We start from the raw sequence: 26,510 nt of genomic DNA, 5'->3' as shown, positions 1-26,510 counted from the left end.
TCATTTCTCACAAAAAATCCTTTAAAAACATTTGTCATGAGGCTGTGACACATCACAAACCCTGATTCAGGTGGGAAACTGATCACTTTGTTGTGTGGAGCAACAAAACACCTAATCACCAGTGCTGAAAATCCAGCACCTAAAGAGGAGACTATTGCCAACTACTCGTCATATGACTTTATCTGCACTGGCCTCATTCTGAGGACATTACCTGGTGGAGAAAGTTTGTACCAAATAAGCTGGATCTTATATAGAGGCAGACTGTTCATTGGATAGTGTGAAAGTGTCTGCTGAGGTGATGAAGGGAAGCCATGTGCTTTTGGTGTCGCAACACTCTTTCAAAAACAAAACAAACACACATCCCAAAAAACGTTCTAGGTTTGGTCCAGATGTTGCAAACGGGGAGCCAAAAGTGCCTTGGTCCGACAATACAAGTGGATAGCACAGAGGGTATTTTGTGCGGCCGCCGGTCCGAGTGTCAGGTGAACTTCAGGTAAGAAGTTATGACCTGCAGTCTATCTGGGTCAGATATAAACCGAGTTTAGGTGGAGTTTATTTTCGTTGTGCTAAATTGTTATAGTCAGTCACAATTACTCGCACTGCGTACTAGCTAGCATGACGGAGTTTCTATACAGCTGGGTGGGTGCTATGATGTTAATGATAGTGAACTTTATTTTATTCATAAGGTTAGTTAGTAGAGTTGCCAACTGTCCTGTAAAAAAAACCCTTCCTTGTAATTGGAAGGTTGCCGGTTTGAGCCCCGGCTTGGACAGTCTCGGTCATTGTGTCCTTGGGCAAGACACTTCACCCGTTGCCTACTGGTGGTGGTCAGTGTCCGGCAGCCTCGCCTCTGTCAGTGCGTGACAGAGGCGAGGCTATAATATAATACCCGGTGGGCCGGTCTCTAGTCAAAATGCCCAGGCCAATTTTTTGTCCCAGTCCAGCCCTGCCCTTGGTGTAAAACAGTGGAGGGCTTTGTAGTATAACTCAGGGTACTCTTATTCTTCTTAGTGCAGGTTTCACACATGAGCTCGACTCAAGCTTGACAGTCCTGGAGCTGGCTGACCTCAGATGAATGATGACCATTAATAGAGATATATTATTTCTGTCTACGGTATACGTGTGATGAGATTTTTGTTTGTGTGAAAGGATATTTCCCTAATGGTGTTTTGGGTTAATCTCATTTGTGTGTGTGTGGGTGTCTCTGTGCGCAGTAGGCCAGCCATGTGCATGTGCTTGCACATACTGTATGTAATGGAATTTCAATCATGGTGAATCTGATTAACATCATTACCAGGCCCATTAATCTTCCTAATGGCTGTGATCCTCTTATTGCAGGGGTGGAGACGTCCATTTTCGAGGCAATTAAACGCACTTTTTGGTAATGGTGAGCAAATAGGAGAAAGATCAGTTCTAGGTGGGTGGTACTGTCTTTTCTTGGCATCTGGTCGGGACAGACGGCTGATCCAGAATAGTTTGCTGCTGCTGATCAGGTCTTATTACAACACAAGTGGCTGTGGAGCTTGCCAGAGGGCAAAAACTTAAGAATAAAGAGATGAAGCTTTATGGAGCACCAAAGAAAAACTGAATGGATATTAGCATGGTAATGCTGACTGGCACTAATTAAACTGCTCTCTGTGGCCAAATATTTAAGTCCACAATGAACATGAGTTGAAGAGCCAAGGAGATGTATTTAGCTCTTCAACTGTTTGGCTTAATTTAAAATAGGATTTGCAAACAATTCAGGACAACAGGAAAGGACACCAAACACCATAATTACATACTAAAACAACCACAGCAACACATCTCGGGTTCTCTGTTCATATTACAAATATAGAGCATGATCATTAACTTCTCAGCTGACCACCTGCACATGTGGGTCTGACATGTGCACTGGATAATGGGATGGATTTACCTGTTACTACCACACACCAAATCTGGCCGTTGGTACTTCGTGGCTTGTGTAGCCACTAGGTAACAAAAGCTCAACCTCAATACACACATTCTCCATTACGACCTCAGCCTTGACAGTCTTCAGTGGACAAAACTGTGAATGTCTATTTTGGACGCTGAAGATTCTAACCCAAAAAGCTGTTGCTTGGCCTCTGGATTGTACACTGAGATACAGAGCTAATCAACAGGGATGATCCTTGACACAAAAGTCACTCCATTACACAAGATTATGTTTGCTGTCCCAGTAGGTTGATGTCTGTGGTAAAAACTCAGATCTATATACCCGATTAGTCAGAATAGACCTTGTTTAAGTGCTCTAAAAATAGCAGCTATGCAGGAAGCTAACTGGAGGTGCATGAGGAGATGACCTTGAATAGATAAGTGCCCATGAAAAGAGATGTATGATGATATTTTGGTGATGTCACACACCTTTTTTGTATGCCATTCATGTAACTTAATGCCCTCTACCACCTAAAATGCAAATCCTTATGTTAAAAGATATGGATCATACTCAAGTAGTCATAAACCTTTCCAAGGCATGTGCTTGTTTCACATACGTAAAACTCAGAAGTCCTAATAATTGTAATTAAATCAATTTTTTCCTATTAAGTTTCAGGTTATGGATTCATTTGCTTTGGTGAAGCTATCACAAAAGTTGAAAAAAATAACATTTGCAGAAAGAATATAGCACAATCAATATCACTTACTGTACAGACACTTATATCAGGGCCTGCAGGGTCAACTCACTGCAACAAATGGTGATATAGATTTATTTAGCTCGGACTTTGCTCCTTAAGGCTGTTTTAAACGGCAGCAAAATCAAGTCCTTTAAGGTCCGTCCACAGCTGAACTATAAAGATATTTAATACTGAGTTAGGGAAAACATAAAAGGGAAGGTCAGGTGTCATCTCCAAGTATGATAATAAAGTACAAAAGTAGATACCACTCACTGGCCTCTAAAAGCTTTGTGCAGGAGGCAAAGGCAGCCATCCAAGTGACAGCAGGTTAGGCTATTATTACTAAATCAGTACTATCATTTAAACTGAGCAATGTCTTCTTTAAAAGTGACTGGTGATTACAAGTGTCACCAGATATTTCTGAAATATAGCGACGTGAAATAGAAAGCGTGAGGATGCCTATCTAAATCTTCAGATGTCCTCAACACTAAAACATAAGAATCTTCAGTTGAAAAATGGAAGCATATTATGTTGATGTTACCACAAGTGGACAAGTTTAAGTATCTCAGTGTCTTGTTCACAAATGTGGAAGGTGTAGAGTGGATGACTGACAGACGGACTGATGTGGCAGTGACTCAGAAATTGTTGATTGTGGTGAAGACAGAAAGCGAGCTATCGATTTATATTCCTACCTTCCTCTATGGCCGTGAGCTCTGGTTAGTGACCAAAAGAACAAGATCGCAGATACAGTGGAAATGAGCTTCGGCCAAAGGGTGTCTGGGCTCAGCCTCAGAGATACGATGAAGAGCTTGGTTATTCGGAAGGAAATCAGCAGAGAGCTACGGCTCCTCTGCATTAGTTCAGTTGGTTTGGACCTCTGAATAGGATGTACTTCCTGGGCACCTCCTGGATGCTTCCTAGCTAAAATGCTTCCTGCATGTTCTACTATAAGGAGGCATATGGAGGATAAACTGAAGAAATTATATGTTTTGGCTGGCTTGGAAACACCTCACTGTCCCCTTGGAGGGGATGCCTAGGGAGAAGTAGGTCTTGGCATCTCTGTCCCTGTGACCCAGACTGTGGCAGAAAATGGATGGATGAATGGATGTGGGTATCATAAACAATCATAAACTAAGTGGACGGCTATGTTGCAAACAGAACTGCACATAGGCCTCAGCTCCTGACAATGAACACGGTAAACATGAGGCGGAAACACTAAGGAGGTGGCATCAGCATGGTGCTGCTGTTACTATGCTGTTGTGAGCATTTAGCTCCTAGAATGGCTGTGTCAAAGTTGCTAGAGTCTCATTAACTGAGGTTTCAACTTGGAGATTTTATGTCCACCTAACCTCGGGCATGCTCAAGTGAGCTGTCATCTAACAGCAAGACTTACTGGCCCTTGAATGTCCAAATTTGTCTTCCTAACTTTAGTTTTTCTGCAGAGTAACAACATCAGAAAGAGCTGCACTCTGTGCCAAATCTGCTATTGTCCTGTTTCTCCTTACTCACCTCTGATGAAGTTCTGCTCAGCCACACTGTGGATACTGGCCAGGTGGCCATTGTGCTCCCTGCAGTCTTTCTCAGCGTCCTCCCAGGTGTGTCTGCGTGTGAAATATCTGTAGCAGTGGCCATGAAACTTCCTCCAAGTGTGCTCGCAGCCTTCGGTGTCTGCGGGTATGTAGGAGGGTAGTGAAAGAGAAGGGGAAGATAATTGAAAAAGACAGTTATTAGTCAATTTAAATCCACAAGGGAAGACAAGTGAGATTTTTTTAATTGTTAAAACACCCACATGGTGCTGCAAGGGAAAGAGGTAGGACGATTTGGGCATTAAGAGAGGGAGACCATCATTAATTTAGTGTTTATGTTTGCATCCACACACAACATGTTCCTGTTCTGCAGCAAAAAACAAACAAACAAAAAACCCTACATGGTGTTGCTGTTAGTGCCCTCTGTGACACCCCTCTCTGCCTCCTTCCCTCCATTTCTGGCTCTGCTGGTGTCTTCTCCTCTTTGATTTGCCTCGGACTTTTCATCTACAGCAGAGCCAAGTCGCTGGTGAGACAGCTTAGTCCAGTGAAAGGGCGTTTTAATCTATTCAAATGACAACAATCCTTAGAAATTGCTTCCAGTGTGCAGTGCTCGCTTGGTAATTAAGCGCTGTCACAGCCCTGTCAGCACAGTGTCTGTCCCTCCCTCTTATCCCCACCCCCCAAACCCTTCCTCCTTCTTTCCCTTCATCTTTCCCATCTATTCTCTCCTCATCTCTCTGGGGGTTAGCTGTGCAACTGTGAGTTGTAATGCGGTGTGTGTTTGGCTTCTCATTTTATGCTTTGGACTGTGTATGTGTGCATGTGTGTCTGTGAATATAACGTGTATAAGTTTAAATGTCATAGTTGATGTGGTTCAGGCTTGATCTGTCAGTTGAGCCACCTCCAGTTTTCCCTCATCCTCACCATCTCTCGTGCCCCTTCCCTCTTTGTGAGGATCAGGGAAATGGCCTCAGCTTCTCCCCCAACAAATGTGAAGCGACACCAGTAAATTGGGCAGTGCAAATTGGGCCGTATGGGGCCCTGCTTAGTATGCAGAGAGATGCTGTCTTGGCCATGGAAAGAAGAAGGAGAGCAGAGAAGAGAGAAGACAAGAGGAAAGGAGTCCGTAATGAAAGCTTTTCTTTACAGGAATATTAAAGAAGGGCTTCCAAACCTTTGCCTTTTATACTGTTAAGCTCTCCTCCTTTCAGAGTGTTCAGGGACATGGAGGTACTCTGCTGTGAAGTGCAATGACGCAAGTTCACAAAATGCACTGCACTGGGTCACCGTAACACTGCCTCCTCAGGTAGAGCTACATTTTTTGTCTGAAAGGGAAGTTTGGAAAAACTCTCCTTGAATTAATATAAAAGTCCAAACTTATGAAATACAGAACCATTGTTTCTTTTTTGCTGCTCAATGCATTAGCTGACTCAGAAGATGACAAGTATCTCTTCTGAGTGTTAGAATGACAAACTTATTGTCAGTCAGCCACAATAATGAGCAAAGTATATAACGGTTGCACAATGTGCAACAACATGTTACTGGATATTTGTACTTTAGGCTTAGTGCTATGTCATTAAAAAAATAGACAGATGATCATGTTGGCTGAATGCATGTGCACGTGGGGCCAGAAAGAGATGCAGAGAAATGATTAATGACAATAATGTTTGCACACAGTATGTCAGTGAAATTTGTCATGGCAAGTGCCTGTCCAATTATCTTACTCGTTAAAGCCCTGGTGGCACTCTCCACTATTTAAAATTCAACATACATCCACTGGCCTCTTTGACATGCATTCATTCAACCCCTTGCAGGAGGCCTGAAGAAAATCGGTTCCTACATAAAACAAGAAGTCCATTCTCTAAAATGAGTTGCAGTCACACAAAGGTCAGACATATATCTGGGCTGCTAACAATATGTTTTTACTGGGCTGAGTATAAAATGGCGTCAGAGCCCAAAAGCCTCCATCAAATGTCTGATCAGGTTTATCGTGTTGTGTTGACTTACTAATAAAACATGGTCGGTTTTTTAAAGGATTTCATATGGGCAAGGCTGATGTTTTTAAATATTCATCATTTGAAAAAGCCGACCCACTTTGTTCTTATTTCAAAGTCTAATATGTTGGTTACGGCAATTACGAAAAAATAAAAAAAACATCCAAAATCTTGTCACAGCAAAGCACACATGGGTTTAAACACTGGGCAGGATGAGCAGATCATCTTTAAGGAAGACTGACTAAAGGAAGTGAGATTTGAGCGTCCACAAGACATGGATCAACATATACTTATTAAAACGAGAAGATTTAGCACTTCCTTACATATGAAATGAGGTTTAAAATGTCAGCTGTTTGATGTGGATCATTAACATACAAAAACATCTATATATAAATACATTTTAGTCACAAAAAGTACAGCAGCGAATCTTCAGACCACTGTTTTCCTTGAGTACTTGGGAGAGTATAATTTAGATACTTGTTGATTTATCCTATATTTGAGATAAAAATGGCCTCCTTGTCACACTTTGCAGGATCTTTTTACTATTTATGGGTTGTAGCATTACCATCTTCAAACTCAACCACTTGTTCAATTTTTTTTCAATTTGTACAACTTTAAAGTTTTGTGACCGTTTTGATGGCAAAGCATTGATTAAATCTGTCCACAGAAAGATATATTCACACCTGCAAAAGCACAACCCCCCACACAAGAAATGGATCGGTCCCCAATCCCCGGGCCATAGACCGGTACTGGTCCGTGAGTCGTTTGGTAACGGGCCGCGAGAGTTGAGGCTCGGGTGTGAAATTTATGGTTTTCAGAGTTTTTAGCGGTTGTTATCATTATTTTTTTATCGTTAACTCAGTTTCACTGGGTCTTTCCCTGTGTGTCATGAATATATCTTCTTTTTTTCTGGTATCGGTACTGGTTTTATTTTGTTGTTTTTATCCGTGACACCTTAAAGGTCGGTCTGTAAAAATATTTTCGGACATAAACCGGCCTGTGGCACAAAAAAGGTTGGGGACCGCTGGTCTATAGTATCTCTGGATGCGTCAGAGCCCAAAAGCTTCCATCAAATGTCTGATCAGGTTTATCGTCTTGTGATGACTTACTCATAAAGTAAATGGTCATTTTATTAAAATCATCAAGAGGACTGCTTTCCAGATTACCCTGGTTTTGTTTGATATAACACTGACTTCTGGACAGTGGTGTAAGATGGCTACTACTGTATTGTAAATGATGTAAATGTGGAGTATCACTTCATTTCTTTTCCTGCTCAAATGTCTCTTGGTAGTCTGGGGAATTAATCTGATGACCTCAAAACGCGCTAATGACATGAAACCCAATTAGCCATTTTAACAGTTTCAGCCTCCTCTGGGCAGCTCACTGGCTCTCTGGTCCACCCCGCTGCTTCAGAACAAGATGAGCCTGGCTTTAACATCACGTTTGGATTTATGTGGAGGTTGTTGCTCATTTTAGAATGAATTTGCTTTCACATTATGGGGACTTAGTGCTGCTGGTTCTTTTCCTTTACAGTTTGAATTTGAAGAGTAAGTGTGTTATGATTCAAATTTTAAACAAAAAAGATGGTATAAATGGTTTTGTCTCAACAAGTGAAAAGCCTCACATGTAAGCTCAGCTGACACTCTAAGAAACACTACTTAACCTAAAAATATAACTTCCTGGCTATCACTGATGACAAAATAAGAATCTAATGGCTTTTGAGGCATCTTTGAGTTAAATCCATTTTAAAGCTGTTGAGAACAGAAATTTCACTAATGACTCCAACAGAGAGCAAAGGCAAGGAGATAAAGGTGAGAGAACTGAAGTCCATTAACAGCACTCTTCTTGTTACAGAGCATGAAAAAGGATTGGCTGGTAGAGGCAAAAATAACTTGTTGATTTGCACAGACCAGTTGAAAGTGTTCATAAATCTGTCTGTATATAAAATATAAAGCTATCTCTGTGTCTTTTACTTTCATTCAAAATAAGGATGACTAATGTGGTAGTTTTTATTTTTTTCATGGCTCATAAAAAGTTTCATTAAGTATTATGAAGCTCACTGAACTCCAGCAAGATCATACAGTAAAAACAGAAAAAGAAAAAAAGAAGCATAAAACAGCAAAATACCCCCGACAAACATTTGTCTTTAATTCTTGGTTCCCTAAGCCTGCATGTTTATTAGTGATAGGACGCCAATAGCCCTTTCCCCCCCTTAATGCTTGCTTAAATAATCTTCAAAAGAAAAAGAACAGACTGCTCGTGTGGAAAAGCTTTTTCATTTGTTTGGATATGGCTATTCTGTTGATGCTGCACCCCTGGGCTCCAGCCAAACAACACAGTTGAATAAGTTGAACCTGGCTCAACTTTTTCTGCAGTGCAACCCAGTATCATCTAAAATCAGCCAAATCCATGCAGCCGCACATCCCTGGTGCATTACTTTGTAACTGTATCTATATTTCTTACCACGTGGGTGGGACCAAAAGATAAAAAAGTTCCAAAAAGTTGCAAAATGCTGTCACAGAGCTTTCACATGACTGACTATGCAGTATTTTGTTGGCATAAAGCTTACTATATGAATGTTTGATGCAGTATTTTATATACAGTCTGTGATGAGCCCTAAGGAAGGAAAGGGATGGATTAGGGATGCTTCGCAGGGGACGTGCTGAATTTTCCAGCCGTCCTTCGTGCAGATAGTACACTTCTGAACACACAAAGTCGATTAGCATTTGCCAGCACAGTGTTATCTTTGGTCTTCTGGGACCAAAAATCAGTCACTGCTGCTGTCATTTCCTCTGCTGACTGCAAACACACTCTTTCACTCTGTCATCACATCCGCTAGGATACCTGCTAGTGTGTTTACCCACATGGCAGCTGGTACATTGTATTACAATCGGGAGTGAGTCCAGTTTGGCTCATGGAAGTGGAGAAAGGGTTGTTATCTACAGGAACAGGGACAGGAGAATCAGGGTAGGTGTCACAAAGAGAGAGACGAAACACACACACACACACACACACACACACACACACACACACACACACACACACACACACACACACACACACACACACACACACACACACACACACACACACACACACACTGACTGACTCACACACATTCTGCTATGGGGTCCACAGTGGGAGTCAGTGAGTATTTAAGGTTACCGTTGCTCCCAATTAGGCATTAACCAGTCATTTTAAAACAGGGGCTGTGAACAGTAAACAGGGGCTTTTCATAGGCTTCTACATAGGCTTGAGAAAAAAGTGGAGTCTGAGGAGAACGAAAAACGGGAGCTAAGAAAGCAGTGAGCTACAGTGTGGGAGGGCAGAGAAAAGAGAGACAGAAAAAGAAATCGAAAGTAAAGCAAGACAGAGAGAAAGAAAAAGTAGATAATAAATAATCAGGCATGTTTTCTCCCCCTCAGATCTTCAACCTAGTCTCTGCTGATTTCTTCTCCCACTCTCTGACAGTGAGGCTCAAAGCCAGACATCACATCAACCTCTTCAAATATTTAGACATTATTCAAGTCGTCTTCTTTTTCCCGTTTTCCCTCTGTCAGGAGGAGGGAGACGTAGGGGGTACATTTCAGCGATTAATATTCCCACAGACTTTAGTGAACAGCAGTTAGGAAATAAAAGGCCATACACTTCCAGTTGACTGATTGGGTCGTTTATCCACATCACCAAGTGATACTTCTGCTGCTACTCGCCTCTTTTAGATCTCCTGAATGATGAAATGCCATGTGCTCACGTTTGCGCGTGTTTGCGTGTGCTGCCATTTTGTGTTCTCCCCGTTTGAGACTTTGAAGGCTGACAGGCCAGTGTTGCCATTTCCAAGAGGGCAGATGACAGGAGTCCAGAGAGAGAGCAAATGAGTGAGAGAGACAGCGAGAATCTGCTGATAAAGGTGAGAATGTGACGAGAATGTGCCACTGGCTGAGGAATTAATAATGGTTATTATGAGTGCTGCATTGATTAATGGAACATTCTAATAGTGTGATTCTCACAATTAGGAGTAATGGATGTTACAGTAAAAAAAGCTTCAGAGTGCAACATGAATGACTGATGCCAGTCTGAGCGCTCATTCTGCATAATTATCCCATAGATGTGTCTTTGCAGATTGATGCTGATGTAGGAGGCTGAGGTAAAAGAGAGGGCAGCAGGAGCCTTTAGACGGAAAAGGCAACAATTCACACAGCAGGCACACAGCTGGTCTGTTTTATACGGGTGGGCACAGTGTGCACTTAGCATATGATGTTAATATATTGGTGTACATCCATTGTCTGCATCTTTGCCAGTGTTATTCTAAGAGTAGGCCGGTAATGGCTTTAAATGCTTGCAGCTAATGCAAAGCTTAAGGTAGGTAAACACACCTATAGCAGGTGACAGGTCACATTTTATTACTGTATAATACACTTTAAAAAAAAGTATGTACTTGATTTTTACATTTTTGCCTGCCCAGGCCGCTGCATCGCAACTGGTTGCCTGCTTAACTAGTGAATTAAACTGGCGCCCACATGCATTAATTAACAAAGTGTAATGTTTTGGGGTTTTGAATTCCTTGTGAATACAAGTGAGTTTGGGTTTAGTTGAGTTTATATTGTTATTCCAAGTGTTTCAATTCTGTGTTTGTTGGGTTTTGATTTCTTTATTCTGCTACACTGTAAGCTTAATTCTCTGTAAAACCTTTGAGTCCCTGACTCCTGTTTTACCTTATGTTTATTATGGTCAGGAGTTTCACTTTTGCATCCTGTTTTAGTTAATGTTTTTGTTACTTTTAGTAGCAGCTTAAGTTCCCTCTGTGTTTCTTCTGTTGGCAACAATATCAACCACTTATGTAGGTTATGTTATACAGAGAGATTTACCTCAGAAGTCTAAATCAGACATTAGTATTCAAATGAACAATGGACACATGTCAATGTTTAAATGAAAGAAGTTATTTGCAACTAAATCACTAGAGAGTTACCACCCCTATCTAAGTCTTTTCTAGTTATTTAAATTATGAAAATTTCTACCTGACTAGTTGTTAAATCATGTCAGTTTACCAGCTATGTTAGCATAATATAAACAAGCTAACTTTTTTTCCACTCGATAAAAGTTAACGTGAGTGTTCTCGGTGGTCAGGTACATTTGTAATCGCATGGCAGGATGCTGTAAAAGGACCAAACTTCAGCCAGGAGAACAACTGAGATAATCCATCCACAATACGAGGTTAGTTATTCATATACTTCTGCATGGGCTGGGCTGTAGTTACATCCTAAGGTTTTAAAAACTGAGCTTAAATAAATGATTAGCGGTAATAAAAGCCGAGGGAGGTCAACAGTGATCACTGACTGTTTTAGGAGTTTTTTGAGATTAAATAGAAGAAAATACATAACATTAAACATGTTAACAACACAAAAGCCATATTAAACGCAGACTACTTTAGACCCGGAAGTAGGATTCGTCACGTCATCACTTAACGACCGGATAGCAAATGACAACAGCAGTGCTTCACAGTATAGCCTCTTTTCCATTACTACCTATTCGAATCGACTCAGCACAGTTCGCTACAGTTTTCAGGGCTTTTATATTAGGTCATAGTACCTGGTAGCAGGTACTTTTTTAGTACCTGCTTGGCTGGGGCTTCAAGCGATCCAAACAGGTACTAAAATGTGACCGACTGCATGCCACTGATTGGTTAGTCAGTAGAGTCACTAGATGAGTCATGAGTGTCTTGTTCATGAAAATCAAAACTGCCATTTCTGAAATCTGGCAATGAGGGAAATAGCTACAAAAAAAACAACACCATGGTCCCTGATTCTGACGAAAAGCCACAGACCGAGCAGATATATTCTTGCTTTTACGTCCACCTTTGTGGTAGTGTTTGTGTTGTATGTTAATTACGTTGCGGGATGCTCATCCGTGTTGCTATGACAATGACCATTAGGAAATACTAAACTGTAATGGAAAACCAGTCAATTCGAGTTGAGTTGTGGCGAGTCAATCCGAGTAGGTACCAATGGAATAGTCCTTTTTAAGCATTCCAAACTAAATCACTGATTAAACATATAAGCAAAACGAAAATGTTCAAGACACAGCTTAAAAGAATAAAAAAAAGTAACCCACTGGGAAAACCTAACAGTGATTCAAATTGTACCCACAAAGATCATCTTAAAAGTTTAGAATATTATGGTAAAAAATGGTAAATGGTCTGTATTTGTATAGCGCTTTACTAGTCCCTAAGGACCCCAACGCGCTTTACGCATCCAGTCATCCACCCATTCACACACACATTCACACACTGGTGATGGCAAGCTACGTTGTAGCCACAGCCACCCTGGGGCACACTGACAGAGGCGAGGCTGCCGGACACTGGCGCCACCGGGCCCTCATATTGATTAGAAATGGTATGTTTTAATCAAGACCTGAGTACTATTATTAAGGTAGATGACCTCATCTTGAGGAGAGGGTCATTTCAGAATGTCAGAGACTTCTAAAAGCTGCTGGTCAACTTACTTTAGCAGATTAACTGTGCTTAGAATTGTAGTTGAATTTCAACATTCTGATCAGCAGTATTTCCAGCAGTAGGAAGCAAAAAGCTCATCCAAACCCAGTGTTTAGACTAGAGAAAGAATAAAACATTGATGTAGCCAACGTGATGTCATTGACTGGTTTTGGACTCTGCCTTTTTAAAGCTTCAAGGCCTCTTTTTCTAGAGCCAGAAGTTACCTTATGAAAAGGTAGAATTAGTTAATCAGACATTACTAACAAGTTTGATTAGCCAGCTGCATCCATAAACTGTTTAGGTACAAAGTACAGATATACATATAACTCTACAGTCAAAATAGTTACATCCACTTCAGTGATGTGCCAATCAACGCTGCCTCTAGTATCCAGGTGATTGAGTTATAATTTTGTTTAATAGAACCCAAAGCCTTTTTTGTACCAGAGTGTAAATGCTTTTTTGAGTGCTGCAAAGCTGAACATTTTAACTTAGGCGGCTACTGTTTGGAGTGAACCTCCAGTGGCACATGGAGGAACTGCAGTTTTTGCCACTTTTGTTTTAATTAGCTCTTGAAGTTGCCCTTTGTCTTAGACAGAGAAAATTAGCACTGGAAAATTAGTATCGGAGAATCTCTCCTAAAGAGACAGATATTGGAAACCGTGGAGAGCCTGTACAGTGGCCACTGGGTATTTTTAATGAAGTGTCCCAAAACCATTAGCCGTATCAGCTGGATGTATAAACAGGCATCTGTTTGCTAATCATTTGTTAATCAGCCTCAAATGAACAAAATAGAGTTTAAGAGAATTGCCAGGAATCACACAGCCAGAAAAATAAAACTCTACAACTGAATTATGACTTCAGCACATTTGTGTTTTAACTACCATCTGAAAAACCACAAAAAACATTTTGGGAAATTAGACCAATAAAAAAACTAAACAAACAACAGATTGGTTATTATTGCGTAGAACACAGGAACACAGTGACTGTCAGATGTTTGCATTGAAGTAGGGGAAGAGACCTGCCATTATGTTCACCCACCTGGCTCTATCAAAACAAAGATCTGATGATTGCTTTTACAGTGCGGGGAAATAATTGATTTCCTGCTGAATTTTTAAGCTTGCTCACTTACAAGAATATCAACAAAAATCTAGGAAAAAACCCACATTAAATAAAAGTGATAACATTATTTGCACATCAATGAGTGCAAATAGGTATTTTATCCCGTACAACCCAGCCAGAAATCAATAAATCCATTGATTACAAATACAGCTGATCTCAGCCTATGTTTCTAAAAAACACACCTGTCCCAAATATCTGTTTCTCCCATTCCAATTTCTCCAGCACCATGGGCAAGACCAAAGAGCTGTGAAAGGATGCGATTGAAGACTTGCACAAAGATGGAATGGGCTACAAGACAATCAGCAGGAAGATTGGGTGAGAAGGTGACAGCTGTCAATTATTTGGAATTGGAAGAAGCATAAATGACCATAGGGTAAGAATGAGCATGAGAAAGGTGGTGGACAAGCCCAGAACTACATGGGAGGAGCTTGTAAAAGATCTGTAGGCAGTTGGCATCACAGTTACCAAGAACACCATTGGTAGCACACTACACTGTAATGGATTGAAATCTTGCAACACCCGCAAGGTCCTCCTGTCTGTGTTAAGTTTGCCAGTGAACATCTAAATGGTTCAAAGAGGCTTGGGGAAAAGATGAAACCATAATCTAACTCTTTAGCATCAACTCGACTCATCGAGGAAGAAAAATGCTGAGTATGACCCAGAGAACACAGTGAAGCACTGAGATGAATTCTCTCTTAATTAAAATGTAACTATGATAAAATATGATTGTTCATTACATTATAAGAGAGAAAACTTACAAATTCAGCAGGGGATCAAATAATGATTTCCCCCATTAAAACCAAATTAGTTAATAAAATGCATATTACTTGAAAGTAATACCCCCAAGTGACTGGTTCTGTGTTATTACTCAAAGGTAATGCTGTGTGAAGAGGTACAAACCTGGAACCTGCACCTGTGGTTGAAATTCAGGGTAAAATCCTATGTGGAAAACTTTCTGTGCTGAAAATGAACTCTGAGATAACAAATGAAAGACAAAAGAGATTGTGATACTGCAAGGCAGGCTTCAGAACTTCAGTATCAGAGTACAATTTTCTTGGGAATATCAGAAAGAAGAAGAACAGAATCGTGGTAAACCTCCAGCGCACCTCAAAGTATTACTTTTTACAACCTTCCATCCGAAATGTTCATTAATGCACACCACTGGAACACACTTCCTCTCTTTTCATCTTTTCTTAGCACCTGTTCAGATGCTTCCTTTCTGTTTCTGCTCTCTTCTCCACATTTTCTTTCTCTTCAGCCTGAACTTTCTTTCATTCGGGGAGGAGGATAACAGTTGCTTCAGGAACATTGTTTAATTAAGCACCCTGAATGAGAAAAAAATTACCTCTCATCTCTCAAGGTTTACTGCTTGGAGAGAGAACTGGCAAGTGTTGAACACACTAGCATATGGAGTGAGAGTAAGCCTTGCTATTGCTCAATTTGAAAAGTCTCTGCCAGGCTTAGGCAAAACCTCAGTGATATTTTATGTAAATACCTGCCTCTGTGTGCGTTCACCTGACTTTCTCACTGTGCACGTGTTTTCCTTCAGGAGATTGCTGTGGGCAAGGTAATCCAAGAAGCCTCAGCTCCCTCACTTCTCAGTCTTGCACATGTCTTGGTCGACATATTATTTGAACGCTTGGATCTTCATTACCGGTAATAGCCTCTAAAGACCCACAGGATGCACAAAATGTAATTATGAGTCAAGCTTTTCGCCAGTTTAGACAGCAGCAGTATTGTCAGAATCAAAACAACGTCTCCGTTCTCACCTAAACAAGAAGAGGCTGACCTTAAACAGCAAACCAGGGCTTGTTTACCACATGTCTAGCCAAAGTGCTGAGGGTACAGTGGCAGACCAAGACTGTAGAGACAAATATTCTCCAAGTTTCTGGAGGGCTTAGGCTCTGAAAATGCAGGTTGAAGATGGCAGTGGTTCTCTGCTTTAATATAGTCAAGGAAACACTATTAACCAGGTCTACAAATATAATATTATCTTTACTTTAGTGATCCCCCTAAAATTGTTTTTTTTAATACTCTGAATAACGAAAAGAACCAGTAAAAGTTTCCAGAGCAGTTTAGGGCAACCCTCCAAGTCACAAAATAATAACTCACCAGAAACAAATGCAAAATGTCAGAAAACTAAATCATATTTCTGACATGAAGTTCACTGAAGTTTAGAAGAAATGATGAAGACAGACATCAGCCACTATCGCTCATTTCTTCCCCCTCCCTCTGCAGCTGATGTAGCAAGCACCCGTCTAATGCAGCTGAAGAATGAGTGGGGGTGGCTGCTGTTTTAGCCTGGAGCCAAGTTTAAAACAATTTAGAAAATTTGAAGATAAGTGACAAACTGAGCTGGCAGTTTAGTCACACACAGCCAGCTTTCATTTTAGATCGTTTTTTAACAGTTTGCTTTAACCTTGTGGTCTTTTTGAAACACGTAAGTGCAAGGCAGTGTTTTGTGACCATTATGGGACTGGAGGAGATGCTGTAACTACTGGCCAGCTTGAACTTGTTCACACAGACCAGTCTGTTAGGCAAACAATGTAAGCTCATACAATAAAAAGAAGACATTAAGTACTTGTTTAGCAGGGTAAATAAAGTTATCATTTGCATAAAGTCCATTACATTTATGCCTGTCACGTAAATGTAGTGGAGTGGATGGCAAAGTAGTTAGAAATACAGTTCATCACCATTTGGATGAACATTTGGGTCTGGGTTTTACTCACAAAGGTTGTGATGATTGCACTTACAGTAACAAGTGTAGCTGTAAACTCTCAGTACACTCTGCTTGTCTCAGTCAGAGAAGAAAGGCTGCAGCTCCACCACAAATTACACCAAGACACATTGTCTCTATTTGTTTGTCTCAGACGCAGTGAAAATACACCGCAACACTGCACTTTAGTGTTATAATAGTAGAGAAAACATCTAAATTGACCTACAGGATTTCCGGAATGGAATCATCTTGCCAAGAGGCCAGTTTGACGTGATGAAGACGAACTGGCCTGGAATGGGCAAAACCTGGCATGAATCTGACTCAGTAGAAATCTGAATGTGTGAATAACTTTATAGATTTTGTATTATTGCAGCACGTCAAAGAAAAAAAATATAACTGCCTCACAATCTCTTATGCTGTGAAGGTCCGAGGCTTGAACCCGGGCCTACTACTTGTTAGTCATACAGCGTTTGGTCGCTGACTTTTGCAACAATGCCTGACCTCTTCATCATACAAAGCAGTCTCCTTCATTTTAAACTTAGAAAATACTATATATTTCAGAGAGTACTATTAATAAAATTAAATAAAAATAAAACAAAATCTGAGATACTGGCTTTTAAGTTCCATGCATTCATTGGTCTTCTCAACAATTTGCACTTACATAATTCAATTTAAATACAGGAAGGTGTTTGGGGTGGAGGTATGGGAAGTATCAAAGCCATTAAACCAGTAGGAATGTAACTGAGTACATTCACTCAAGTACTTTATTTATGTTTAACATACTTTTACTTTATTTCCATCTTATGCTGCTTCCTGCTTTTAATCCACTTCACTTTGAACACAGTTACTGCACATTGTACTTTTTCTTATTTTAAAGCTTTACTTAGTATTATGCACCATTACAGATCAAGGTATTTAAAAATACATTAAAATCCTGTTTTTGATTACACCTTTCATACAATAAATCTGAAAGAATGACCTTGAAAACTGAGTTTTGTATACCAGTTTTTGTATACCACACTGATTTAAATATTTCTTAGGATAATGTTTGTACAGTTGTTGACCTTTTGTACATGTAACACACAGAAGGAGGTTTTCTGCATCTGACACTTTATCACAACTGGAAATACTTTTTATGTGAAATTGCTGCTTGGCCACAGTGTGCATAAAGCAAGCCACTCGCTCCCAAGGAATTCACTGGATAAAAGACAGTTTAATCATCAGTCTCCCAGATTCAGATTACACATTTTACACACTCACATACAGCTCCACTGGGAAATTCAGATTTTTAGTTTAGGGATGCAGTACAAGTGTAAAAACTGGGTAATATCTAATGCAGCAACCAAGATGAGGAGCAAAGTTCTCCTCTGTTTTTATCTCCAAACCATCAGAATATTAGTCATTTTCAGTTTAGCCGAAGTATGTTTTCTATACTTCTAAAAAATGCTTTCTAGTAGTAACACTCTCCAAAAGCCCGTAGACAGACTAATGTATGAAGTTGCATGAAATTATGAATAGATTGTGCTTAAGGCACATTAACAAGAGGATGGGTTAGGCCACTGAGGTTAGTGAGGTGGTGACAGTGGACCTAAATCATTAGGTGCAGAATGTGGGTAGTTTTTTTTGGGACGACAGAGGAAAAATATTCCCCCCACAATCCTTGTAAAAAAGTGCACAAATTATTATCCCTCCTAACTCAAAATTACAAGAAAATCTGTTTCAGTGTAAGCAAGAGAAAAAACTAAACTGGTATAAGAGGAAATTAGTTAGTGTGAGGAAGTGATTTAAAAACTTGAGCAGTGACAGATTGACTGGAGGACTGCATCTGGTGCTTTCAAAGAGACAGTTCCTACTATTAGTCGACTCAGACTGCTCTGCTCCTCATTAGCCGCAGTGTGTAGGCTTCACTAGATTGTCTTCTTCCAATCTACAGCACTGGTGTTGCTGTTGGAATTGACATATTCAAAAGTCTTCATAGCTCTCTGTCCCAGATTCACCTGGCATCCTCTTTGGGAGGGTTGTGCTCTACTTTGCTTCCCCTTCCCTGTAATGCTCTGAGTTTTTGTTTTCCTGTCAGAAACAACTTAGTATTTCAGTTCTATGCTCGTATATGTAATGTATGCTTGTTTGTGTTTGACAATGTGTATGCCAGTCGAAAAGGTGAGCCAGCCTGTCTGGAACAATTTGACTTCCACTGAATTTATATTGGATTTCAATGAATGGTTGTGGCATGTGATGTTTTTGCTGCACTTTCTGATGGCTGCAATCATCACCAACACACCTCTGGGAGAAACTTCTGGCATGCTTGTTTATGTGCTCAACCAGCACTCAGCGGTCACGCTTTCCGCTAACAGCTGTGCAGCCTACTAAGCTATAGCACGTCCTTCCAAAAACCACACAATAAATATTAATGATTTGGCGTACGAGGAACAGAAAGGGGTGTCAGAGAAGATGGATGACATGTGAACCACTCCTTGCCGGCACTCTGTGTGTTTAGGGTGGCAGCAAACACATTTCTCAAAGATAACCAAGCAGCAACCAGACATCGTGGGATTAATTAGCAACACAATCCTTTTAAAACAGGCTTTTTATTTCTAATTTGTAGATTATTGTTCTATAAAGGAACACTGAGAGGGGGAGTCAGAAGTTATTTCCGGTGGATTGGATTTTAAACTTATTAAGCTGTTGGTTTTGTAACTTTGTTATGTGTCACACTGACTTCACTGCCTAAATGAAAGTGTTCAGCTGCAATCTAAGCAGCCATTTAATAACTAGACATGCAGGAAAACATTGCATTTAGATGGATACATGGATAGGTAAAGTGTTTTGGCTGTTTTGGGATTATGTACACATTCATAGACTGTTGTCAGGATCCAGGCATGCACTGTTTTTGTTTTTTTCATTTTCCTTCCTCTTTCCTCTCTTTCCCTTTTGCTGACTCTTTGTTCTCAAGCAGAGAGGTGGGTCCATCTGTGCTCTGCCTACAGGTGGAGCAATCCGGTCGCTCAATTGCAACGCATTCCCTAATCAAACTTTGTGTTTTTAAGCACTGACCTACTGCTCAAGATGGTGAGCAGTGGTGGGATATTGGTTCTCCCAGTTTAGTCTTTGCACTTGCATTTTTCTAGCATGTAACACTTTCTGCATGCCTGTTTTCCAGTTACCTGTGTATGCAGGTTCATTGGAGTTGTTTCCCACATTCCAGTAAGAAGTGCAGAATACAATGCAGCAGGTTACGTACCTCCATCCATGCTGGAATTCGTTCCACAGTGGAATCAAACTGTTTGTCAACTACCTGTCCACTCTCCAGCAAATTCACCTTCAGTCACAACTTGACTGCTTGCTTATAAGCCTCCCAACATCACCTGCTTCCATCTCCACAAAAGGTCACAGGACTAATCACTGTTAGTCTTCAGTAACTGTTATAGTTCCCTGGTCCTTGCTAACTGCCTGTTTCCCTGCCTACAGAAACCTCCAGCATTTCCTGACAACACTGTTCTTAGTTTAACAGTCCATAGTTAACTCCTTCAGTTCTGTCAATAAATCTGTCAACAAACAGAAAAAAAGAGGGAATCTGAGATCATTTATACTTTTGTGCCTTTTTTCTTTTTGAGGATTGATGTAATATGTTTTTTTTGATATGCAAAGTGATGATGGTCAGAGGGCCCGGTGGCGCCAGTGTCCGGCAGCCTCGCCTCTGTCAGTGCGCCCCAGGGTGTGAATGTGTGTGTGAATGGGTGGATGACTGGATATGTAAAGCGCTTTGGGGTCCTTAGGGACTAGTAAAGCGCTATATAAATACAGGCCATTTACCATTTACCATGACCATTTTTGGTCCTCATTCTCTTCAGAGGCCTGTTGGTGGGTTAAGAGTAAAGTTCTGGCTCATGTTAAGGGAGTGTGAATTTTGGATAATGTCAACGAGGATCCTCACAAAAGAAACGCTAGGACATGTGAGTGTTTGGTGGCTGAGTAAAGGTAGTTTAGCTGAAAGATCTGTAACTTCACAGCTCTGTGAAACTTCACACACACAGACACAAAACAGCAGATGCACCCAAACAGACACACTGACAAAGATGCGCTCACACAGGCAAAAACACAAACACACACTCGCAGAGCGTAACAAAGACTCCTGTGGTGCACCGGAGATGAGAGGCGCAAAAGGATGCCAGAATCGCAGGGAGTGACAGCAGAAAGGTAGGGAGAGGAAACAACAAAAATGAAGCTGACATGAAACACAGGTGTGTGCTGTAGTGGAATAGTAAAGAAACAAATCCACACTCTCAGCTGTACACATTATGTCGTTTTTCTCCCTAGAAAGATGTAGGGAAAAGAACTGTGGAGTGAATAAAAAAAAGCAGACAGCAGGAAAGAAGCTGATGGGAGTTAATTCTCTGCCCGTCACTTTTCACTTCAGTCAAGCCAAGCAAGATGTGGTTTCTGCCTCCGCTGATTAGGCAGTGAGCCAAATTACAGCGGGACAGACTCAACAGCGCAACGCGAGTGAAACAACTGACTGGTGTCTTTGTTAGCTAAGCGCAAACCTCCTATTCTTTTTATCAAATCTCCTTTCATTGCTGGCAACAACAAAAAATCTGCATAAGTATGGATTGTTAAGTTATTACACAGCAAATCCTGCTAAAGGCTTTACGAATGACAAGATTATCAACAATGTCTCTGAAATCTAAAGCTCTACAATTTGTTTCAAGAAAAAGAAATAAAATGTGAAATGTAAATAGAATTGCTAAAATTGCACAGTAACAAGCCTTCTCCTTCTCTCTCGGCACATTCACTGAAGGATTTCAGCCCTGTCAACTTACTATTATTGACTCTCAGATTGGATCACCATGGTAACAGGCCGGAGGAAGCAGCTGTGAGCTCACAACACATAGACCTGAACGTGTACAAGCACAGTCACACACGTATGCACACTTGCACTCAAGTACACACAACCAATGAGACAGAAAAAAAAACCCGGACCACTTTAGTGAGACGGGGACCAATTGGATGACATTTAAATGGATGGAAGCTTCGGCGGAACAAATGAGTTCATTTCTGCCGTTTCTGTCGCAGTTGAGACCTCCCTCTGGATATCAAACTGAGATCACGCTGAAATGGCAGAGCGACGCCTGTTGCGAATCGCACTTTTCACAGCTGAATCCCACATTTCTGCGAGTGCAGAGCAGCGAGAGATAAAAGCGACAGGAAAACAGAGACTTTAGATTTACACAATCAGTCCTGCTGCTCCCAATCAGCCATGAAGGCAGCAACGCAGCAGGAGAGGAAACGTACGCAGAGCTCGTGTGCATGTCAAACGACAGGCGCACTCAGGTACTCTGTGTTTGGCAAAGAAAAAACTACACTTTTTCTTATATGTCTTATAGATGCAATATTGAAGGATATCAAAGTCTAATTCGTGAGATCAATCAAGCATTTAATAACCAACCCTGATTTGAAGAAGCTCTGCATTTTTATGGGACTTTTAAACTATGCCTAAATGTTTTTCTTTTGTTTGTTTATTCATGATCTGCACCAGAGGAAGTGAATGAATATTAAAGAGACAATCATAAGCTCAAGGAAAATTACAAATGCTGTGACCAAAGTAACATTTGCTCTGGTTAAAGATCAAAAAGAGGTAGATGAGAACTAATGAAAATACAGGGACCAGTGAGATTAAAGGCAGCATTTAGAAGATTTAACACAGCTTGTGAATGAAGTTGTTGGACTTTCAAGAAATATATTCAAGTCAAAATGCCCTACAGTGGTATTGTAAAGGGTTTACAAAACTCATTTGAAACCTTCCAAAAGAATCTCAATAACATCAAACATCTGTGACATTTATTAAAATCTGCAATATGACAGCATGGTAATAGTTAAATCAGCACTTTCAGTCTACAAGCAGACAGAAGTGAATGAGAAAGCACTTGAAATAGTGACTGTAAAACAACAAGCTACTGTACGGGAGCACTGGACAGCTGAAATGGAGTAAAAGCTTTTTAGTACACAACAAATATGACTTTATGTACAATGCCAGTCCTGGAACAGCTGATGCTTAGACTAATGTTAGCTAACATACTTATTTTTGACAACTATAACTGCACACAGTCTCAGCACTCATCACTTCTCACTAAAGCTGCATCCTTCCAAGCACTTTCATCCAAACTTCAGCCTTCTGATTTTACTGTTTCTTACTGCAGCAAGCTGTGGCACCAAAGTCTCCATTATTGTTTACATCTGTGTTGCTCTGAGATAATGCTAAGCTCAATGTTCTGTAGTGTGTGTTGCATTGCTTTCAATTATGTTGTGTGTGCTTTTTCAAAAAAAATAAAAACTATAATAAGATTTTAAATCCTGGGTGGACTGCTTTACAAAGTAATGTGTTACTGTACTAAATTAATAATCACATTTCTGTTACAATTATGCCAATATTCATTACAAATGATCTTCAGTTGTCTGCATGATAGGTGGATAGCAAAAAAAAAAAAAAAATGTCAAAGGTGCATTTTTCCCTCTGCACAATTACACTAAAATCAGCTGGTTTCAGTTTGTGTGAAAGAAGAAGGAACATGGTAGATCAGTCTATGACTTCTCAGGAGCACAGATATGGACAGTACATTTATTTTTATTCCACAAAAGGACGAGTGTTATGGTACATGGCAAATCACACCCAGGGCAGAAACAGCTGCATTATACTAACACAAAATGGGCTCATTGCGAACATCTGCACAGACAGAATACTATGTCATGTTTCGGCTGTGTGCAGGCAAGAGAAGGACCCAAACGCAAAACTCACCACGCAGGAATAAAACTCAAAAAGCTGCTTTATTGCAGAATGGCACAAAAATATAACAAAACTAAACTGGGGCATGGATAAACTGACACACAGGCCACGAGGGAGACTACGACACTAACAAAGAGAAACACAGGGCTCAAATACACAGAGGGATAACGAGGGAACGAGACACAGAAGGAGAGCACAGCTGGGAGTAATCAGGCTGGACGAGACAAGGGAAGCAAAACTAGAAACACTGACATGAGACACGGACCTTCAAAGTAAAACAGGGAACACACTGACTGAACTCTAGACCTGTAAACTTAACAGCAACTGGGAAGACAGAACATAGGAACCTGAAACATGGTACAAAAACGTCACAGTAGACACAACATGGAACACAGGGAAGCCATATTACAAAGCCAAAGAACTAAACCTATGATAACCATAACTGAGACCTAGGGAAACAAGAAACAGTACAACAAAGGACTCAAAACATAATCCATAATATAAAAACACGAGATCTCTTCAAAATAAAATAGGAAACATAATGAGACGCAGACATGACAACCAGAACTTGACAACGTAAGACACAGACATGAAACACATGAAGAGCAGGGGAGACTTAACATGGGTTGGAAACACAAGGGGGTACTAATAAGCAAATGAACATAGGAGACCTAATGAGCTTAAACATACTATAAACATCAAAATGAACTAAAACTCAAAACACTGGGTCATAAGACCCAGGATCGTGACATACTATTACAGTAGGTGAAGAACCCAGAGTGATGTTTAGTCTGTCTGTATGCAGACCCGAGCACAGCGGCCACAGCCCGATCTTCAACAGGTAACAAAGTCAGTGGTGAGTGACTTTGACACAGCCAACATATTGCAGCCTCCATTTTTACCTTTACATAGTTCAACTGTAGAATTGCTGTGGCAACAACTTTGCTACATCAGAGTTGTTGCCACACCCATTTGCTCATAGGGGGTCGTATGATTGTTGGGTTTTTCTGTGTATGTATTACAGTAGCGTCTACCTTACAATATAAAGTGCCTTGAGGTGACTGTTTTTTGTGATTTGGTGCTGTATAAATAAATAAATAAATTGAAATTGAATTGAAAGTTAAATTGAAATCTCTTTGGGATGATTTTCAACTTTTATATTCAAACTTAAACACTAAAAGAAAGATTGTAAGCATGTTCTCATTGAGATAGGCATTTGATTCGGCATGTGGCTGTAGGCTTACATTGTTAACTTGTAATAATATGATAGTGCGCTTTAGGTTATGTTAAAGAGTGACGCACAAATAATGTCACATGAAGCGTAAAAAATTATTGTCTCTTGGGAGTAATTAAGTAATGTAATGCATTAGTTTTCTTTTAATAATTATCTCAGTGCAGAAAAGAAAAGGGACTAAGAGTTTAATAGATAAACACCAGTGTACACTTTAAGTCTTACTTTTGATGTACAGAAAAGCACCTACATAAGAAAAGAAAAGAGCTAATTCATGAGCAGAAATGTTACAGTATAAGTCAGTATACAGTAGTCAATATGTGTCAGTGAGGACTAGAGTGTCAAACTGCTGTGGAAACTAACCTGCACGCTGTCAAAGAGCAGAGCTAATTTGGAGCTTTGTGTTTTTGTTCTGCTTACATGTCATTACTTTTCTTTTTGCAACCTGCCAAAACCAAAACTAAAGTTTTCAACATTTAAAATGTCCATTGTGCTTCATTCTCTTCCCGCTCTTTGCGCAGCATCGATTGTTGTTCCCTCAAAGTCCCAGATCAGAAAAGAGTAGTAAAAAGCAAAAGAGACCAGAAGCAAAACTTGCATTAAAAGAAAAGACACATCTTCAGAGACACAACTCTTCTTCTGAGATAAGGTCAAAGGTCAACCTGAATGGGCAGGAACTTAGCTTGGCTGCATTTAATTAAGCACAATTTTCTAACTCTCCCTCTACCTAAAACTCGTCAGCTCAGCTGTCTTCATTGGTTTTCACTTTTTAAATTTAATTGCGCTATCTTAAGGCTCATATTTTAGGAGATTCACAGTTTGCTTTACGCAGTTATTGCCCCCCTCAATATCTCAAATGTGTTTTCTTTGCCAACGTTTGTTAATACTTGACATCCCAAGTTATTACATCATCACAAATGAGCCAATTTACTTTTTTTTTTTTTTTTTTTTTTTTTTAAATGACATCAGAAACAGCAGTATGCGACATTACGTGATGGCAGAGCTTCAGTTCATCCTTTGTCATTTTTTTTTTTTTTTTTTTTTTTTTTTTAATAAATAGGACAGGGGGAATGAATGAGAGAAAGAGGGGGAGAGAAAGAAAGAAAACCAAAGGGGAGAAGAGACGGTGAGAAGGGGGGGGAAGAGAGAGAAAAAAAAAAAAGAACTCCTGGGTCACCTGTATGGAGAAAAAAAACAAACAAACAAAAAAAACAAACAGAGGAGACAGCAAACAACAAAGAGCAACATAATAATAGAGAAAACAAAGCACCATCACAATAAACTAGCTAGTCATAGATATCAATATTTACTAAATAATAAACGATATTGTGCAGCACGCAAGATAGACAGCGCACAGTGTGCTTTGAGGCAGCAGCCAAGAAAGCTTTAGTCCGCGTCTGTGAATACCCATGTGTGCATACCTGTGTGGATCAGCATGCTTGCATTCCAAAGGTTTCTCCATGTAATGATCTGCTAGGGAGTGTGGGGGGGCCACAGCCCCGTCCTCCAGGGTGTGAAGCGGGTATGGAGGAGATCAAAACTCCAGACATCCAGAGGCCCCCAGAACACAAGAGACCATGGAAGACCAACAGAGGGGCAGCCGCGCCACTGTTCCAGTAAGAGCTGAGGAGAGTCCCAGATGAGGGCTCGCCCAGCAGCCGCGGAGGAGAAGTCAGGGGGAGTTGCAGTGATGCGCCCGTGAGCTCCGCCGGCCCCCAGCTGTGCCTGAGTGACCGAGCCCCAGGCCAAGAGGCCGGGGGCACCCCACCTCCAAAGGGGCCCGAGCGAGCCCCAGGCCCCGACAAGCGGCCGCCAAGGAGTGAGCCGGTGTGTACCCGGACGCCCACCCCCAGACACAAAGAACCACCAACACACCGACACCTGAGGGAGTCCGCCACCGGCAGGGGAAGTGGTGGTGGGTGGAGATAGGCCTCCAAACCTTGGAGGGCCTGAGGTGTCCCCAGAGAGGTGGCGTCTGATACCCAACCTGACATATAGACACAGACATACAGGCACACACAGA

At 40.8% G+C, this 26,510-nt stretch overlaps 1 protein-coding gene across 1 annotated transcript in view; it reads right to left on the bottom strand.

Annotated features, from left to right (window-relative positions):
* Positions 1 to 26,510, bottom strand: part of ncanb (neurocan b) — a 130,766-nt gene that overhangs the window by 18,404 nt on the left and 85,852 nt on the right. The window contains exon 10 of the mRNA XM_085447414.1: positions 4,140 to 4,298. Within this exon, the coding sequence (XP_085303540.1) occupies positions 4,140 to 4,298 (159 nt within the window). The remainder of the gene's footprint in view (positions 1 to 4,139; positions 4,299 to 26,510) is intronic.

The sequence above is a fragment of the Copadichromis virginalis genome, linkage group LG23, assembly GCF_057382275.1.
Source record: "Copadichromis virginalis isolate Kocher_CV1m ecotype Utaka linkage group LG23, C_Virginalis_male_GT1.1, whole genome shotgun sequence".
In the NCBI taxonomy this organism is placed as follows: domain Eukaryota; kingdom Metazoa; phylum Chordata; class Actinopteri; order Cichliformes; family Cichlidae; genus Copadichromis; species Copadichromis virginalis.
Note: the sequence above shows the minus strand (reverse complement) of the source record. Positions and strands in the feature narration are given on the sequence as shown.